The sequence below is a fragment of the Phycodurus eques genome, chromosome 4 (assembly GCF_024500275.1).
Source record: "Phycodurus eques isolate BA_2022a chromosome 4, UOR_Pequ_1.1, whole genome shotgun sequence".
NCBI classification, from domain to species: domain Eukaryota; kingdom Metazoa; phylum Chordata; class Actinopteri; order Syngnathiformes; family Syngnathidae; genus Phycodurus; species Phycodurus eques.
Genome location: NC_084528.1, coordinates 30,714,152 through 30,734,221, shown reverse-complemented (window position 1 = coordinate 30,734,221; position 20,070 = coordinate 30,714,152). Strand labels below are relative to the sequence as shown.

The window sequence follows — 20,070 nt, the reverse complement described above, 5'->3', positions numbered from 1 at the left end:
ACAGAGAGTCAAATATTTCAATAAAGAAATGGCATATGCTGGCATCATTCAGGTACAGTACAGTATGCTTTTTCGTACACTGTGCTCTGGCGCCGCCAAGTGGTTGTAAAATAGAATTACATGCATGTTAATATTTGACAAAAAGCCACTTCATACGTGACACCAATACATCATATCGCTCTTGAATTTGAATTCCCACTGAGAGTGACGTTGACACGGCATCCGATTCTACGCAGCACATTAAAGTTTTCGTATTTCGGATGGAATGACCTAAAAGTTCACGTCCAAAATAAGAACAGACGCGTTCAAGTCGTGGTCTTATTTTTTTTTAATAATACCGCTTCCTTATTTGCACATACGACCATGTTAGTTTTTAATAAAAAATAAAATAAAATATGACATTAAAAAAAAAAAAAAAAAAAAAAATCATGTTTACAGCTTACTCTATGTTGTCAATAAATGCAACACATACAGTTGCTTGACGACAAGGAAGTGTTAAGTACACGCCGTGCGCAAGCGGACAACAAAGTTGTTTTTGTCCCACTTTGGGGATGTCACTGGCAAGCGGCCACTGGGTCTCTTGATGCCTAATTAACTTTGTGTGCTGCAGGGTTGAACGCAACCTAAATATGTTTTTTTTTGTTCAGTGCGCACGTGTTGGCTTAACGACGAGCCTTTTTTTGCTCGATGCCAGACCGCATGCCGATTGCGCTCGGGAAACGTGCGGCGCGTTGCCATGGATACGTCTTCCCAACAGATGAGCTCCCGCGAGACACTTGAGTCAATCTGAGGCGCGTTTGGCTCTCAGTCGCAGCAACCGGCACATTATTTGTTGTCTTTGTCGCCGCTTTTGGAAATCATTTGCCATAAATGGCTTCACCGTGTTGTTTCCTCTTGTGATCATTTTAATTTTAAACCGTTTGGCCAAGATGGAATTCCTAGAAAGCCTTTTCTGATGGCACGTAATCGCTTAGCGCGCATTTTGCATCAGACTTGATCGGAAATAAAACGACTTTTACGCACAAGGATGGGTTCGGAGAGGCCGAACTTTCTGTCCCAACCGGTGGTGAAGAACATCTTCATGTTCCGCAATGGTGACCCTTACTACGAAGCCCGCAGACTCGTGATTAACCAGAAGAGAGTGAGCAACTTTGAGATTTTACTGAGGGAGGTGACGGGGGGCATCCAGGCGCCCTTTGGAGCCGTCAGGAACATCTACACCCCGCGTGGGGGGCATCAAGTGGACTGCCTGGACAAACTTCAGAATGGGGAGCGATACGTGGCTGCTGGGAGAGAGAGATTTAAAAAGTTAGAGTAAGTAACATGATGGATTTGCTTTGGAAATGCGACAAAAATGGAAGTCACTCATATGGCATAACCTTCTTGATCACACTGACGCTCATTTGTTTGGAAAGTGCCGACACCCGTAAGATCACATTTGTGCTCGACCATTGTAAGGACAAAAAAAAAAAAAAAAAAGAAGACAGAACTGAATCAAAAAATGGTCTTTATCTTATCTAAAAATGCGTAAATCAAAGTCAAAGTTCTAATAAAAACACAACATTCTAAGTGCAATTCGTATTAGCAACACCACTTAGACAACAGTTTGAATGGATAGAAATCAAGTTAATGCTGCCGTCCGTTTCTCACGTGCACTAACATTTGTTTGCATTTCTTGTCCAAGTGGCATTGGACTGTGACTTTGCTGAGTTGCAGCCGAGCTGAGTCACCGCTTAAGGCAAATCAGATCACGCGCGAGATGCGTGCATCACTGTGGTCTAAAAATAAGGGAGCTCTTGCTATGTCTAATGAGATTTGTGCTACTGAAGGCCGCAGTGCAGCGGCTCACGAGTATTAAGGTCTTTTGCTGTAAATCAAATGCGCACTATATATATATATCTATATATATATATATATTATCACCTCCTAATCAAAGCTATGAAGATTGTTTTGTGATTGTTTAATGCACTCACATTCCCAACACCTACAGGGCATACTTTGAAATCCAATACAAAAAGCCGAAGTTGCATGGAAAAAAAAAAAATGCAAACCCTTTGGAATGACTTTGATTTCTTGGTCATAAAATGTGGTCTGATCCTCATCTAAGTCCCGTTTCATTTGGTCAAAAGTTTCATTGAATTGACTTGTTTTTATTGGAAGCACCTTGTAAACATTCGCAGGGCTGCGTGGAAAAAGAATGTGAACCCCGATGGGGCCACTGATTCCCAACCTGAGTGCAGTTGCGCCCCAGTGCGCCACGCGAGATCGATCATCAGGGCTGCTGGAAATGATTTATGTCATTGCAAATACATCTTTGCTCATCTATCTTTGCCAGCGACGCATAGTGACAAACAAAACAATCAAATGCTCTTACATTAAATGGCGGAAGGTACAATAAACGTTGCCATTCATACAACAGAATAAGGCTTCCTGTGCATGTATCACCTTTGCGTTTAATCAAACAAGCCAATATTTGTGAGTCAAGATCGTCATAATTTCAGTGTTCGTACCTGTTGTGGCATTTCTGTTTGGTGGTGCTCTGTGAGATTTCTCAAATTTTGAAATGGGTGCCTTGGATCATTGAAGGATGGGAAACACTGCCCGAGGCTAATGACGTCTCCGTAAGTTATTCGGGGTCAGCCGACCTAGAGTCCAATCAATGTGATGAGATTGGAGGTGTTGGTTATACCTGGCCTGCCCTATAAAAAAAACACACACCCAAGTTTTGAGTTGGCTATTGTCAAGAAGCATTGCCTGATGTGGACCACACCTCACACAAAACGAGCTCTCAGAAGACCTACAATTAAGAATCACTATCATACATTAAGATGGAAAGGGTTACAAAAGTCTACAATTGGCTGGCGACCGGTTCAGGGTGTAGCCCGCCTCCAGGACAAGTTCGGGTAAGGTTCAAGCAGGTTTTATAGCCAATGTTTCACATGCTTTTTACACCCTACACTATGAGTGTTTACATGTTGTGTTCAATAAAAACATGACAACAATTGTTTTTGTGGTATATGTTTAAGCAAACCGTGTTTGTCTATTGTCGTGACCCTGTTGAAGTCACATTTTATGACCAGTGCATGCAGACTCTCAGGTAATTCCATTCTAAAGGGTTGACGTATATTTTCTTGCAATTGTATATCAAAACGTCTGACCTTACACCGATAATGTTCAGTGTTGATTGACACTACGAGAGTTAACATTAACAATATGTTTATTATTGTGTTTGTTGTTTGCAGCGATGTAGAACTGCACTCCAGTGCACTCCTGAGAGGTAATTATAATATTTAGCCACTCAAATAATGAAGTCACCAAAATATTGGCAAGGCCTCTGTAAAAACAACCACAATAATAAACACATTGTTAAATTAATACCGCTATGACAGCATCCCCAAAAAAACTGAGCCCTCTGATTTCTGCTAAGATTGTAGAAAGGATGATATTACCTGGATTGTTACCTAATTTGGTGGCCAAAAAGGTCAGAAAATGACCTTTTGATAAGTAAGGTTACTGCAAATCCATTTGTCAGTGAACAGATGGCTTTTCATGATGTTAGACTCACCTGCGGTTAAAAAATAAAATCTAAAACGTAGCTTGTAGCATGTTGTGTGCTCACTTGAGCAACATTGCAACATAAAAACAAATGTTATAAAAATGCATTTTTGTCCACCTGTCCACATGTCATTTGCAATCAATGGCCCACATTTGTGGGATAATGTATGATATAGGAAATATTGATTCTGAAAGGAAAACCAAATAAAATACCGTATTGTATGTATCCGATAACTGATCCATTTGCTGCTGCTTAGAAATTCGGTCGACATAAGTCCGGCTTTGCTGAGTCTTTGTGATATTTTCAACCCCAAATGGTGAAACAAAACACTTATATATATCTGAGATGATCACATCAATTCACTTTGTACCTCTCTTGTCTGTAGTTATTTACAGATCAGCTCTAGAAAGAGAAGGCTGTTACAGTCTCTTCCACTGCAGGTAAGACAAAAACCGAGGCTCTGCATATCTTATTTGCTGGGTTTATTGAGTCTAAGATGGATTCTTAGTAGGTCCACGCAACCGGTTTCCTCCTCCATTTGGGAAGTCCAGCAACAGCGAATTCTATTATTTGCGACAGGCTGATACTTCAACACTGCAGAATGTCATTCTCCAAATCTATGGTGTTGGTCGCTGTTTTCATGCTTGGCAGACCGGTCTGTGACAAGCGAGGTGTTCCGGCGCAGCGAGGGTGTGCCCTTGGAGATGCCCCCCCGTCAAGTGACAATTTGGTGGCAGAAAGTCGCCTGCTCAGACCACATCGAACAGCCGCTGCAGGCTAGACTGCTGGTCTAATGTGATTTTGGTGAATTTATTTGGGGCACAGTTAGTCAGAGATTGCAGATAAACCAGAGATATATTTAAGCCCTCAGTCTTATTTAGACCTCCATAGAGTGACTCTCTAACATGGATTTAGTATAAACGTGTCAATTTTATTGGAAAAAAAACACTTTTGTCATACGAGTGTCCCTAAAAGCCCCCTCTGACAGCTACTTCTGTTTGACCCAGTTTTGTATCCGCTTTGTGCATATTTGGCTAAGACCGCTCCCTTTCCTCTGATTGGTTGCCTCTGTGAAGAAGACCCACTTGTTAGAGCACGCTGGGCTCGGAAACAGAGGGAAGGCGGAGCTCTTCGCTAGTGACGTAGATAAAGTCGAGAAATTCGAATGACCTGATTTCAGTCCTCTCAGCAAAAGAAAAAACATCTGGAACTCAGGAATGCATGGACGACTTTAATTAATATTTTACATGTTTACTGAGGCCCCACAGAGAACAATATTTCATCCCAAATTATAGAAAAAGTTGGTTTTGCAAAATATGTCCCCTTTAAAAGATGTGTAATGTAAATGTTGAGTCACATTGCAGATGTGTCTCCAACATCTCGTCAGATTTACCATAACAAAGCATTGCCTTATCATGTTAAATGGTCAACGGCGCCGCACGGTGACGCTGGAGTCTTACGGCTTTGAATGCCAGTCTGCTTACATAACATAGCCTCCAGTGTATAGTCTTCTTTTTCTCTTCTCACTTTCTTATTCTCTTAATAATTACCAATTACAGTTTGGATCTTTTGGTGCTTACTGAGGTGTTGCTTGATATCGCAGATGACGTCACGTCACGCATTACGGACGTTCAACATCCATAGATTTTGACATCTTTAGAGACACAGTATTTTTTTCCCAAATTGTGTTGTTTTTATGAATTGTATAATTTCAGTTACAGGTTCCAGTGTATTGAAACATTAATTCAGCATCTTTGCAACTTTTAAATGTGCTCCAAAATGCTGGCTCAAACCAAGCTATGGTTTAGATCTGAGCGGGACCAAAGGTTTTTTTTTCTTGTGTCTGCTCCTTTGCAACATGTTAAGCATTCCAACTATTCTTTGTGCTCCAGCTTTAGTTTATTTTTTTATTCCTCCCCCCCCCCTGCATGCATGCGAGACAGATTTTGTTACAGAACCTTGAGTGCTTTTGGTTACTTGATTACCTGTTAACGTTAATGTAGTCAATCTTCTACACAAGGACCACAAATCCCCCACCCCCATTTAACATGGCTGATTGTGTCAATCAGTGGTAAGAGCTCTTAACTGTCTGAGTAGGTGGCAGCTGTGTTTCTTATTCTTGCAATTTCTTTGTGTTCATGGATTATTTTAAACCCTTAAAAAATGGATTATTTTAAACCCTTAAAAAATCCATAGTAGTCTACCTGAAATCATGTAGATTGTACAATATAAGGTTGAGATAACTATTACCTGCAAAATGTGATAATAGTAATAGGATCCATAAGATTTAGTTTTCTGCCCTCCTATTGTACATTATTAAGAGACACACATGCTTGTCTTAGAAATTCCTGATTAAAATGTGTTACTTGTTGTGGTTTTATCGGCATAGGAGCCAAATGTATCGTCACCGTGGGTTGCTTGGTGTTACGAGAGCAGCTGTGCCTTTTTTATGCAATCACCACATAATATTACAGGGGACTACGTTGTAGGGATGAGGGAGGTTCTCTTGCTGTGGAAATCAAAAAAATGTTTTCTCTTTGCATTAAAAAAACCAAAATAAAGGTCTCCATATCACAAGCTTTGATATTACTTTTGGTAACCTTTATTACTATGACAAGGCCTGTTTACAATTTCTGATGGATTTTTCCCGCTTGTCTCCACAGAGCAAGTGAATGTTTACTTATTGTAATACACGGTACATATAATATTGTTTTGTAACTTTCTTTTTTTTTCCCACAGGCCAAACCACTTCCCCCAAATCGAATTTCTGTGTCCGCTAGGTTCTTGAAACCAATTAAGGAGCCGTGTCCAATATTGTGAGTGCAGGTCCCCCTCATACAAGATGTCACTCCGTCGTTGTGCCACTAAATGCGTAACTCTGAGTTCATGGATGTGCCGTTATATCATACCAATTCAGAAAATAAAAAAATAATTGTAAACAACATTGGTCTATTATTATCACAATCTGCTGAAACCGGTCTGAAATCAGTCATTTCTGCACCATGCTTGTACTTTGGTATCCAGTGTGGTGGCAAACGGGGACACTCTGAACCCTGCAATAAGGCTGCTCATCCACCAGAGGCTGCTGTGCCAGTTTGAGAGGATCCTTCAGATGATCACAGAGAAGATGGGTTTGAGAGTCCTCGGCGGTGTGAGAAGGTATTATGTATGATAAGTGCAACATGGTTTGTTTTCTTGATAAACAATAAGCTGTCTGTCTACGTTGTCATTCAAACTGAGCAACGTCTGACTGACGGCAAATGCCCTGGGCTAAGGAATCATTTGTAGACACATGGGCAAAAGTCTTGGGACGCATCTTCCCCCCCCCCCCCCAGTTTGTTAACTAAAGGAGGGCACCTTGGTGGAGATGTGCAAGTATACCTTACAGTCCTGAGGTATTTAAGTGTGAATTGTTGTCTTTCCATTTGCGCCCTGAGTAGACTGAGTTTCCGAAATGGATGCTTGGATGAATTTGGTGTGGAAGAACTAACCACCTTCGTGATAAATTAGAAGAGATGAGCCGGTCCTAGGGTCCAACACTGGTGACCTCTGACATCACAAGTAGATCTTATGAATGAGTGTACAGAAATACACAAAAACCACCAATACATTTGGCCATGCACAGTTATATTTTGAATCGTGTATTTTCCTTGTTATACATTAATTGTTGCAAAAGAGGAATCCATTGGACTGGTTCTCTCTTTCTGTGCTAGTCTTTACACTTATGAAGGCCAGCAGGTGACTGATGGCCCTCAGCTGGAGAGCGGCCAGCTTTACGTGGCCGTGGGCAGAGAGAGATTTAAGAAGCTCTCCTACACCGACCTGCTGTTCAGCAAGCCTCGAGGGGCACGGCGGGTCAATGGGTAAGTGCTACACTATATGGTATTATATTAGGGTGGCATGTTTTCGTGCTGGTGAATTTCTACAGTTGTTGACTGTTCACTCGGTCATGCTTCTCTCGCCGTATACAAACAGAATTCTTAAATGATACCAATTATACCTGCTTGTTTTCTTGAATTGCGTTTGAAATCACGCTGCTGTTATGTTGTAATAATATGGCCACCGTACCTATATTTTGGAAATATTTGTGAATTGCTCTGCTTCGGTTTGTAGTGCAATTTGGCAACTTCATCTGAACTTAAATCACATTTAAAATCCCATAAATGTAACTGTAGATAAAAAGCGATAGAATAGCAATACTACTACTACGACAACTACTACTACCACTAATAGCACTACTTTTAACAATAACATTGATGACATTTGATTTGTTTGTTTACAGGATGAAAATGGGCACTCTGCCACCAATCTACAGATCCCCAAAACAAAATGAAAATGTAAGAATCCTGTGCTTTCTGTTTCACTAATTTCAACTCATTTTTTAGCATTCCATTACAACAAGCTGGCAATTTTTTGACTTGAGTTCGTTGTCACATTTCTGTGGGGCCAATTATGTATTACTCGTGCACTCACTGCAGTTGTCTCGCCATGCTGCACTATTTGCATATACTGGCCACTCGTGCCAGAGTAGCATCTGCTCCATTTGCACACGGATTGAGGAGTATCTGTAACATTTGCACAACCGACATTGTCCCAGATGATCGCACTACTCGTCACTTTAAACCGCATACACTCCTTGAAGTCTCGGCGCCCTTTGCACAATGGTCATTGCACCGGACTATTGCAATATTAGTCATTCGAACTGCTCTAAGTGCTAGAGGACTCTGCATCTTTTTGCACAATTGTTTTTTGTCAATGTCTTTATGTCCCCAAAGTGTTCTGTAAATTGACTGTCTGTTGTACTAGAGCGGCTCCAACTACCGGAGACAAATTCCTTGTGTGTTTTGGACATACTTGGCAAATAAAGATGATTCTGATTCTGATTCTGATGAATTTCCGACGAAAAAAAAAACATACAAAAGCAAAGATTACAGAGGAAGATCACATTCTTCCTCTGACAGTTAAGATGGAATGTGTGTTAACTTTAAAAAAAAAAAAAAAAAAAAATTTCAAGTTAATCTGGGAGAACATAAACGATCTCATTATATTATGTTTGCCATTTTTCAGAGTCTCATTTTCAGTGTCCAGCGCCTCACAGTCAATTATCAAGTAATCCTGACCTAATCTCCCTCCAGAGAAAGTCAGCGGTCCGAAGCACTGGGAGTGGAGATGGCGAGTCGAAGGCCTCGCCTCCAAACCACAACGGCGGCAGCAGGGAGAACCTGTCCTCCATCGTCAGGGAGATTTCTCAGGCCAGACTCCTCTCTCTCAGGTTGAAGAGGAGTGGACAGAGCATGACTCTCTGTGACAATGGTAATACACGTTGATCTTTGAATTCAGTTGTAGCCATGGAAAGGGTATTCGACACACGACCATTCAGATTCATATTCACCCCTATGGACAAATTAGAGTCGTCATCAATTAACTTAACATGCGTGTTTTGGGAAATGCCCGTCTGATGATCACAATACGTATGACATTGATGACACAGAGGGTATTATCATTATAATTTTAAATATAGATGAATGAAGAAAAAAAAAAAAGGACTGCAGCATAAAGGGTACTTTTTCATCCAGGGCAAAGGGGCAGGTGCTTGAGCACCACCTACCGGCTATGTGTGCACATGCCTGACTAGTAATGTAGCTGTCCTATGCCAACGATGTCCGACTAGTGTGCATAAATGTCATACATGTTACAGAAATGTCCTACTAGTAGCATACAGAAAGGTATTTATTCAATATCCCTGCTATCCAGTTTAAGCTCAGCAGGCCAAAAGTGGCGCTAGTTGTGACAAATAAATGATCTTACTACTAAGGACAAAGCTGGATATCAAGCATTTAGAATAAATGCCTAAACGGCATTCCGCATCAGCACTGCTCACATGTCTTGTGTAGCCTGCAATGATGTCATTGCAAGCCCTTGCAATCTTATGCAACCTGCTGCCTTCGCAAACGGCCGCTAAGTGGAGCAGTTGCTCCGCGACAGATGCTGAAAGTAGGCAACGATGACATTAAGCACTTTTACAAGAAACACATGACGTCACCTTCACTCTGCTCTCATACCGTAAATATGCCCACAATTTCCCGTTAAAGCATGCTCATTGCAAATTTACAGATAAGGGGACTTGACAGGCTTTGGCTGACCACAGCGTGACCTCTGCAGCAGTCACAGTAACATCACCTTGTTGCTTGTCATAGATTCTTGCTTGTCTTCATCTTTCATCAGGCTTTTGGCATGTGAACAAATAGCGTGTGTGCGAGTATTTCTGCATTTGTAACAATCCAAGCTTCTGGAAAACCTTTAAATGTGCCCCAAATCATCTTTGTACCTTTAATTGTTAGACCTGCCATCATGTAAATCTAGATGACCATGTTGCATTTCCCCTTGTGTGACCTTGACCACAGATTACATTAAGAGACAAACATCTCAGGATACAAGACCAGACAAGGGACCCAATCTTTTGAATCATTTACAGATGGTATTTTTTTTAATGTATTTACCCTTCACTCTTTGACCTAAAGCAACAGCTAAATTTAATATTCCCCCCCCCCCCTGCCCTCATGCTGTCATTGCACATTGCAAGTGATGCTTTCTATATCCAGCAAACAATTCACATACAAAAACATCCCAAAATATATATCAACTGCAAATGTGCATTGTAGATTGCTCACTGTTGTTCACTCGATATCATGTCAACTTTTCAGGTTCAGGTGTTTAGGAGGAGTTGCTTTTATGAAGAAATCCTACTGAAAGTCCAGGCATAAAAACAAAGACAGATACAAAGAAGAAGAACAAAAGTGGTTATACTGTAGATAGAGTGCTGGGTACGAGGAGCAGGGATTGTAAAATAGGAATCTGAGAAATGATAAGTAAGAAATAAGCAACTCGGAAACTTGTGCGTTGACTATATGACAGACAGGTCACCTTTTGTGCGCGATGCCATTATTCACTGTCGGTCATCTGGTGGGAACCGAGGGAATTTGGTAAAAAAAAAAAAAAAAAAAATGTGGAAAGCCTGCGACTTTTCTGCTTCATTAGAGTGAACACAGATGCAAGTGACAGTGAACACGAGGAAAAGGCTGGCACGAGTGCAACAAGTCATGCAGCAAAGGTCATGGAGTGCGTCTCTCTCTCTCTCTCTCTCTCTCTCTCTCTCTCTCTCTCTCTCTCTCTCTCTCGATCTTGGAGACAACCAAACTGCAGATGCTATTATGCCATGAATAGAAATGCGGTCTTGATGGGTTTCTTTTTTTTCCTTAAAATTTGACCATTTATTAAAGATGACAGCAGAATAAGTAAAGAGAAAGATTATTACAAATGAGGGCACATGAGCTGTTATGAAAGGTGAACATAAAGGACTCAGATATGGAGGAGGGAATACAAGATAGGGAGAAAAGAGAGTACATGTGCAATGAAATATAATGAATAGATTAAAAAAAAATGCATGGATATATTGAAGGCTCGGAGATGGGAAGGGCTTTGGATAATTGCCTATCATTTGGTTAATCTCTCAATTTCGAGTCATCAAAGCAGATATGAACTTGCCTGTGCCCCTTGCTGGGACCATATTGCTGCTCCCCAAATCAACAAAAGAGCCTGTTACTGGAAGGAGAGATCCGCACTTACGGACATGATGAAGGATAGGCAAGCAAGACGAGGTGGCTGTCCACTGTTCGTTGGACTGTAAAAATAATGGATTTTTTCTTTTCTCCAGTCTCTTCTGAACATGACTGCCATTGCTCAAAATTCAATTCACCCTCAAGGCAAGGAGACAATAATTTGAAATTCGGACTAAAAATAATGGATTAAAAATCATTTTAATGATACATGGTGGTGTTTTATATATTGCCGCTGTCCTACGACAATGATGACAATATTAGCCAATATTCCAAACTGAAAAGTCTAATAACTTTATAACCTAATACATAAAACAAGTACTTAAGGAAAATAATGACTTTTTTAAAATTTTATTTTACAAAACAACCTCAGATGTCTTGAGAAAAAACTTTATTTTTTCATCTACATTTGTGCATTATATCTGATCTCGCAATTGTCAGACACAAAACTTGTCATAGTTATTTGGAACTTTAAAATATAGTTATTTAAAATTAAATCAACTTATTAAGACCTAGGAATCATTACAATTCCATTTTCTGTACGAGCATAATAATTCTCAAAATTATCCTTTGTCCGCACTACCATAATGTCTTATGTATTTTTTCTTTCAAATTCATCCTGCGATTGTACCTCCTAGTGGGTTGGTTTTGGCCCGCGGGCCATATGTTTGGAAAAATCACTGACCTGACAGTTTTTTTCCTAAATTGGCATCCATCAATAATGCACACCATGCTATAATCCTTTACAATTAAGAGTTGGGGTTCGGAGTTAGGGTTACGAAATTAGTCCATTCGAAAATATTGTAAAAAGTGTTTATTTATTTCACGAACATAATTTTGTGCTACTCTGTATTGAATATAGAATAGTATGCATATTAAAAAGTGGCACTTTTTTGTTCACCACTGTCCCATCTGCATTATCTGCTCGGGTGGGTCACTGTCCTACAATCGCCTGGACAAGCTTTGACACGTCACATCTTGTTTACCTCACCATTCAGTTACTGTGTGGACATTGCTTGTACAGTACAGACTTTCGCTTCTTTAGGTTTGACACTTTATTGTTGTTTTTTTTGTGTTTCATAATTCATAAATGCTAACTAATAAACGAATAACACTTCAAAACTGCTTAATAGTGAACATATGACTACTTTGCAAATAAAGGAGGTGAGCTGCTCGAGACCCAGTAACTCATAGTCCAAGGTCTTCTTTGCGGCAGAATCTTTTTTCCCCTCTCCTTTAGAATATTACAGCCCCTTTGTGTCAAACCTTTTGGAGGTAGTGAAGGTGTAGAGTGATTTTCAAATAGAGCCAGGTACATCAGGGCCAGCATTGATGCCTTAAGGGTATTCACTCACACAAAACCTCATGTTCTGAAAAGCCAGCTGCCTCCTTTTCATGTACGAGGCTCCGTCTTTTAATACAGCAGGAACAAATTCAATTTACCGAATGTCACATGATGGTGCCCCATTATGTCCACTTATGTTATTTCCCTTCCCAGTCAAGGATGGACATCAAAGTTTGAAGGTGAGATTAAGGCGGCGTTCACAGCAAAACATTACAGTATTTTCAAAACCTTAAAAACATGTATTGGACTGTTGTCCGCATGGAAACTTGAAAACAGACACGAGTCATCATGAAAAACGATGAAACATTTTTGTTTATTTTTTTTTTCAGAGGCGTTACATTATAGTGTGAAATTCACAGTTTATTTTGTATTTTTAAATTGATACAGACAGAACCCCCTTTTCCTCAATTAGAATTTTTTTTTTTTTTTTTTTTACATAGTTTTTCTACAAATGTATCCTGTTTGCTTTGTTAAAAAGATATTTTCCCACATGTTGGACTGGCACATACTTGACTGCCTGCGAATGCACAATTTAATCATTGTTACTGTAAAAAACTGAAAAACAAAAACAGTAAAATGCCGGACTGTTACTGTTTTGAAAGTCATTCCATTTAAATTGTCATGTAAAATTGCGTTTTTTAGACTTGTCCCAAAAACTGCGTGCATGCGTGTGTACACGACATCTAGCCAGATCAACCCAGTACCTCCGGTGTCATAGAAGGCGATGCTGCCAGGGAGAATTATCCATGTTAGCATATGTATCTATAATGCCTGTCAGAGCAAAAGAGCACTGGGGGAAAGGAGCATGTGCACAAAGGCAAATATGCTGTGATGGAGTCAAAAAGAGGATCAGTAGCTAAAGGATGAGGGATGGCAACATTGAAATGATTTATTTTTTTCCCTGTTGCACAGATAATTTTCAGGGATTGTGTGAGCAACATGTTATTTTTGTGTAATGTGTGTACTGCGTGTGTGTGCTTTTCACATTTGTGGAAAAATGGCCATGCTTCCATATCGCCTCCTTTATTTGGGGCCTCTCATCTCCCCTTTTTACTGCAGCAGGAAAAGGGTTCTTAATGACCCTTTGATGCAGGATTAGGGGATTAAAGTGCGGTGTGGCAGCACTAATCTGGCACATTTATCTGTTAACAAGTGTTTCAGCAGCGACATATAAGGGTGCTAACTGTGACATGCAGAGTGTAACATCTGACACTTTCACAGGCACACATTTTCCTCACGTCTGTCATTTTAAATCCAAGCTGCTTTGCACAGCTCACAGAAACACATCGAATTTGCAAGGTATCAGCGCAGAATGTATAAACTAAAGGGCAAAATGTGGCAAATGTTTATATCACGTCATGTATCACATAGAGCTGAATTGTGGAGCAGAATGGGTAAGGGCTCATACGAGGTGTGTCCGAGACGTTTCAGGACTGAACCCAAACTCCAAAACTACGAGTTTTACCTTTCAGTTTGGGTCAGACGGTCTACAAAGACATCCTGCAGTGTTTGCTTCATTCAGTGCGTGAGAAGAGGTGAGAGTTGTGGCACGACAACTCATGGCGCCACGCCTGCTCACAATGCCCTGAGCATCTGACAGTTCCTGGCTGAGAAGAACATCACCGTGCGGGACCAATCTCCCTGCAACCTCAACCTCTTTCCCGACATCGAAATGGCCTTGAGGACGTAGCTCTGTAGGATCCCCGAAGAATCCTTCCAGGAGCGCATGAAGGCGTAGCAGAGAAGGCTGGGAAAGTGTGTAAGACGCCTGGGGTTTTACTTCAAAGGGGAAAACTTGTCATTTGTAGTTTGGATTCAAAATATTTTGTGACACACCTCGTATGCATGTACGTAAATAGTGTTTTCATATTTGAAAACTACATTTCTACCAGGCAGCCCTTGTCATGTTGAATAATAATCACTCGCGGGAGAATTCAGCAGATAAAATTGTGCATTAGGTCCAATTGAAGTGCCGCATCAAAATGCTCGATTTTAATTGACACTGTCTTAAAGTATTAACAGAAATAAAAGTTCACCCCGTCCAGCGTAGCTCCGCCAAGGCTAAAAGGTCATGAGGGTTGTGGGTGAGGTGGAGCCTAGCTGACTGTGAGCGAGCTGGCCACGCATAGACAAAAAAAATGTTCACACACTTTTCACAACAAGCTGGAGTACCTAAAAAAAAAAAAAGGTTTTAAGAACTGGGCCATGTCGCATGCCCTAGCAATATGTCTGCAAAAATCAAGATGTTTTGCAACAACAAACACACAGTCATGCCTTTCAACATCACAGGATCGTACTTGGTAGAAGAAAGAAAAATACATTTAATTGTTTAATTAAACTTTGAGTTAAGCATAGGATTTTTTTTCTTTCTCATCATTTTTTCTGCTTATTGTATTTTGTTGCGCAAAACAATGCAATGTTACGAATATGATCGAATTTAACTAATGATAGACAGAACGATAGAGCGTGAACTTTAAAACACCCTAACCCTAAATTACGAGATGTGCTGAAGGTGCTCATTATTTCATGTATTACATTCTTATGAAGTACTGCTCATGTAATAAAATTCAACAGGCCTTAGGTGTGTTTGAGAGAGACTATAACAGATGGGGCAGCCAATCCATCAGAAATTTTGTATTTGTTTTTTCCCCTCAGCATGTCAAATTGATATAAACAAGCTAAGAGTCTCTCATGGATTCAGGCTATACTCTCATTAAATGTTTTAACAGGACTATGGTTAGTGAAAGGAGCCCCACTTGCTGGGTGGCAACGTTTCTTAATTGCCATTCAGAGCTGGCGCTCATGTTGTTTTACACGTTACCATAACTCAGCTACGTGCTTGGTGGAGGAATCCAACTGGGCGTAAATAAGAAATATACTTTGCGCTGCGTGATGATAAGAACTGCGGAGTGATTTTGGTTCATTAAGTGCTACATCAAGACGTCAGTGTGTTAACTGTGAGGCTAAAGTGATAAATGTAGAATTGGATTTTTTTTTTTTCCCCAAGAGAGTTGCATCACTGCTCTTAAAAGCAATATGGACAGTGGAACATAAAGTCGAACAGAATCCATATGGGGATTCATTTCTCCTGAAACTGTCATACACCTAAAAAAAAAAAAAAAAAAAGAAAACTTAACCATTTTAAGTACCGTATTTTCACGACCTTCGAATGATGACTTGAGACGCTTCTCCCGGCTGTTCTTTGCTCATTCATCCATTGCTCGAGTTGGTCTTCCAACTCGGGCCACCTCGCCTTGTTCCCGCGTTTTGTTTTTCTTTTTTTTCCTGCCGAAACTCAGCTTCGTCTTCTTGACTTGGCGACGCTCGTTTTCCTTGCGAACCATGGATTCATTGAGGGTCTTTAGCCAAACCGATGTTGTTTTGCACAATGCACACCCCGGCGCTATAAACCTACTGGGGACGTGGCTTTAGCGTCCTCCTTCACGCACCCTTCCCCTGTCCTCAGCTTATAAAGCGCCCCGTCCATTTTGGAGAAAATCTAAGACTTTTAAGTGCGTCTTATGGTCGTGAAAATATGGTAGTAAAAGTTTTATAACATCGGGAAAGTTTGACATTTGATGTTACGCTGCATCCTTAAAAGCATAATTTGACACTAGAATACTCAAATCTTGTTTTCCCTTCACAAAGGGTTTAAACGTCTGTCATTATTTTGTTTCCAAAAAAATATTTTTGTTTTAAGCGAGTGATTATATCTGTCAAAAGTGAATGGCACTCATGCAGCAACCAACTGCATCTCATGTCAATGAAAAACAAGGTTTTACTCAATCAAGAGCTCATCAAATATACATTGATGTTCTGCGCTGATTTATGACGTAATATGCTTTTGAATGACAACTAAAGATAAAGAAACACAGACGCAGCTTCAATCCAAATGTACGAAGTGTATCACTGCATGTTATTAATGATCCTATTTTTGAAAACCTGCTTTTCGTACCACTTAGCTGCTCATCCATAGCTTCCTTCAGCCACTCAACCATTGGGCTCTTGCTCAATAGATGAACGGAATGTATTTCCATCAAATCATATCCATGAGATCTGTTCTTATTCCCATAATGTTTCAGTTTAGCATTTGGAAGTCTTCTAATCTCGTTTGCACTTGCGCTGTTAAATGAAGTAAAGCACTCCAACGAACATTTCTTTTAATGATTACTTGAAATGAGCAAATCAGTGTCTTGCTGCTGTTGTGTTGCAGTGTGATGTCTTTATTCAGTCTGGACTTTAAGTGGCTCAGGCAGGAAAAATTGGACGGCCGCTTGCACTGGGAGTTTTTAATTTTTATTTTATTTTTGTAAATGTTGCTCATTATGACGCAACAAGACTTTTTTTCTGGTGACTTTAAGGGCTAAAGGAAATCGACACACACACACACACACAAACATTGTCAATAATAGCAAGAGTGAAAGGAAGCGGAATCTGCAAATTAAACCAATATCAATGAAATACGATCTAAAATCCAACATCCATTGTGGTCAGGATTTTGTCAAATCATTTAGGTGGATCTTTTTAACCACTTGCCGTAAGAAGCTAATATTCCTAATTGTGCCAGGAAAAAAAAGATTGACAACCAAAGCAAGTGATTTGTCATCGCCATGGAAATATCAGACACTTTCGTCCTCATTTCCCAAGTTAGTAAACTATCAGCGTGATTTGTATGTGGATCGATGATTGTTGCTTTAACATGAAGGGAAAATGCCTTTATTTATACCGTACGTAAAAGTGGGAGGTAAGATATCAGGAAAAGTTGTGACATTGTTATTTAGTATGCGTGAGTTGTGATCCTTCCCCTATGAGCTTTTAAAGATGTTCCCGATTCCATTGTCTGGACAAGTTGTTTACTCGCATGGACACAAGCAGAGTGTTTTCCTGAAGACCACCAGGTGTCCCTCTAGTGCTGTGTTTGCGTAAACCTTAAAGTCAATTACACTCCCGGTACCTGAGAAAGATTTGATTTAATTTGACGGTTGATGATGTTCAGGATTGATGGACCCTTGAAATGGACTGAAGAACATGGGCTATGTGGCCTCAAATGTAGTCATAGAAAACAGCAGTTACACTACACAACTGGGCTTAGGAGGTTTTATTAGGTGGCTCTTGGCTGGCAGTTTGGAACATTATCACTTGTTGGATTCGTTATAATGTTGAAATAATTTGGATTACTTTTCGTTGTTTCTGTTTCTATATCTAAGAAAACAGTAATTCGTCCAGATGAAATTGTTGGCTCGATGTTAACATCTGACGTCTTTTAATAATAAAGAAAAACATTTTGCTCACCTTTTTCTCCCCAGATGACTTAGATTCCAAAACTGATAATGGAAATGCTGATGTTAAATCCCCGGACCAGTCAACTCAAGAGGTACAGTTTTGACCGCAGTACGATGATTTTTTATTATTTTTTTTTTTAATACATCATGCTACTGGGCAACCATCAGCTGATGTGTAAGCTATTATGCCTTTTTGATTCAAGAGACACAAACCATCTCCGTTGTGTTGCCAGGACCTTGCATCAGATGATACCAAATCATCAGAGGAGAATGGCGAAAAGGCTGAAGAGAAGGACGAGGCCCCTGTTGAAAATACCGCCAAAAATGACGCTTCAGTCACCCAAGAACAAAAGGCAGATAGGGAGACAAACAGTCTCACAAGAGGAGGTGCAGAAGAGGAAAATGAAGCAGCAAAGAATGAAAATGAATGTGAAGCAACGGCAGTGTCTGAAGAGCAGGCAGAGGACGTAAAAGAAGTGAAAGACGAACACGTGGATGCAAGTAAGGGGGCTTCAGATGAGAATTGGGCGACGCCAGATGAGAGTTGGAGTGAGGAAAAGAAGGTTGCAGAGGAGAGTGAGGCGGCGGCAAATGTCAGTAAGAATGTTTCAGATGACAACGAGGATGAGATTTCAGACGGACAAAAGGAGGAGAACCCCGATGAGTGTAAGGGGGAAGTCGCTAATGAGAGTAAAGACGACGTTGCCGACGGCAGAAGGGTTGAGCTCACAGATAAGGTTTCAGATGAGAGTGAGGATGACGGCGGAGAGGACTTTGACGATGAGAGCAAGGATCAGGGGACCGATGAGAGGAAGGCTGAAGTTGGAGATGAGGTTGCCAATGAGAGGAAGAATGAGGATGGCAACGAGCGTACCGGTGAGAGGACGGATGAAGGTACCAATGAGAATAAGGACGAGGTTGCCAATGGGAGTAGGGAGGAGGTTACCGATAAGCCTTCAAATGAGAATAACGAAGAGGTTGCAAATGAGAGTAGGGAGGAGGTTGCAGATGAGGCTAAGGATGAGACTCCAGCTGAGAATAATTCAGTTACATCGTCTGCAGGTGACCAAATAACTGGGCATTCAAACAACATAAATGGAGATACCGAAGAAGGTCAAAAGGAGGGAAATGACACCAAAGGCAGCCTTGATATCCAGGACAGTGGTAATGATTAGAAAGAAAAACAATGATGTAGTCTGATAATTAGACCAAAGAAACGATGATAGGAGTACCAATATTTAGGAAAGAGAGCTGAGGACCAAATCTCAATCTCAAGATTCCACATCAAATCGAGATCAAGTACATGAAGTTTTGGGATCGACATAAAACCAGTAAGGAAAAGGAGGAAAACTCACAAAAGACATCAGATTCGTTTTATAAAAGGATTCAACATTTTACAAGAAAGAAACAAAAAACATTCGATCTTGGAGTAGCTTCTCGACTGAAAATGATTCAAATTTATTTAGCAATAGATGTCTAACAGGTGAATAATGGCAGGATGTATGGAAACATCAAATATGTCTTCATTGTAGTGATTGATTTCAGAACGGCGTAGCATTGCAGTGAAATATTCAACTTTCTGTTCATGTATCAACGGTAAACTTGTGGTGGATTAATGAGGAATTCAAACTGAATAACAAACTATACAATGACACTGTACGCATGAAACGTTTGCGCTACATGACTGTATGACAATGTCATTTGAATGCATTCTTATTAAAACCGTTAAATGTGTCATGGTCTGTTTTTGTGTAGATTATACGGTATTTTGTTTTGTTTCATGTTTTCTCTTGTTTTCCTGAGGCCCATTGTTCTTGTCTTGCTGGTTAGGTTTTCGTTTCCACCTGTTCTGGTTAGCCCTCTTCCTCGAGTCTACCAATCAGCTCCCTCCAGTCACTCGTGTCTTGTCCAGGTGTGCCTCGTTGTCTGGTCAGCTTGTATTCAGTTCCCTGGTTTCTTTCAGTCTGTGTCTGTTCATTGATGTTGTTGTGAGCTGTGTTAATCGTGTTATCGTGTTTACTTTTGTGCTGAGTTTATTCCCTCAGTTTTTCTTTTTTTCTTCTTTTGTTACTTTGAGCCTTGTTTTTCTGGACTTTGATGATTTAATGTTTTGATTTCATTGGATTCCCTGCTGGACCTTTTTTGGTTTTATAATTTTGATTTGATTTTTTTCCTGCCTTGCCTCCCTGTTTCCCTTCAGTTTTTTGCCTCAATCACGAAAACCTTCATTCGTCACATGAGAACATTTTCAAATTTGGGCATAGTTGTTGT

At 40.3% G+C, this 20,070-nt stretch overlaps 1 protein-coding gene across 1 annotated transcript; it reads left to right on the top strand.

Annotated features, from left to right (window-relative positions):
• The first annotated feature begins 750 nt into the window (after positions 1-750).
• On the top strand, positions 751-19,319 carry LOC133401806 (doublecortin domain-containing protein 2-like). The gene is made up of 9 exons (XM_061675220.1): positions 751-1,314; positions 3,942-3,996; positions 6,296-6,372; positions 6,581-6,715; positions 7,270-7,419; positions 7,839-7,893; positions 8,692-8,869; positions 17,824-17,891; positions 18,033-19,319. Exons 1-9 carry the CDS (start codon positions 1,028-1,030, stop codon positions 18,972-18,974), a joined length of 1,947 nt encoding a protein of 648 aa, XP_061531204.1. The 5' UTR covers positions 751-1,027; the 3' UTR covers positions 18,975-19,319.
• Positions 19,320-20,070: the final 751 nt, after the last annotated feature.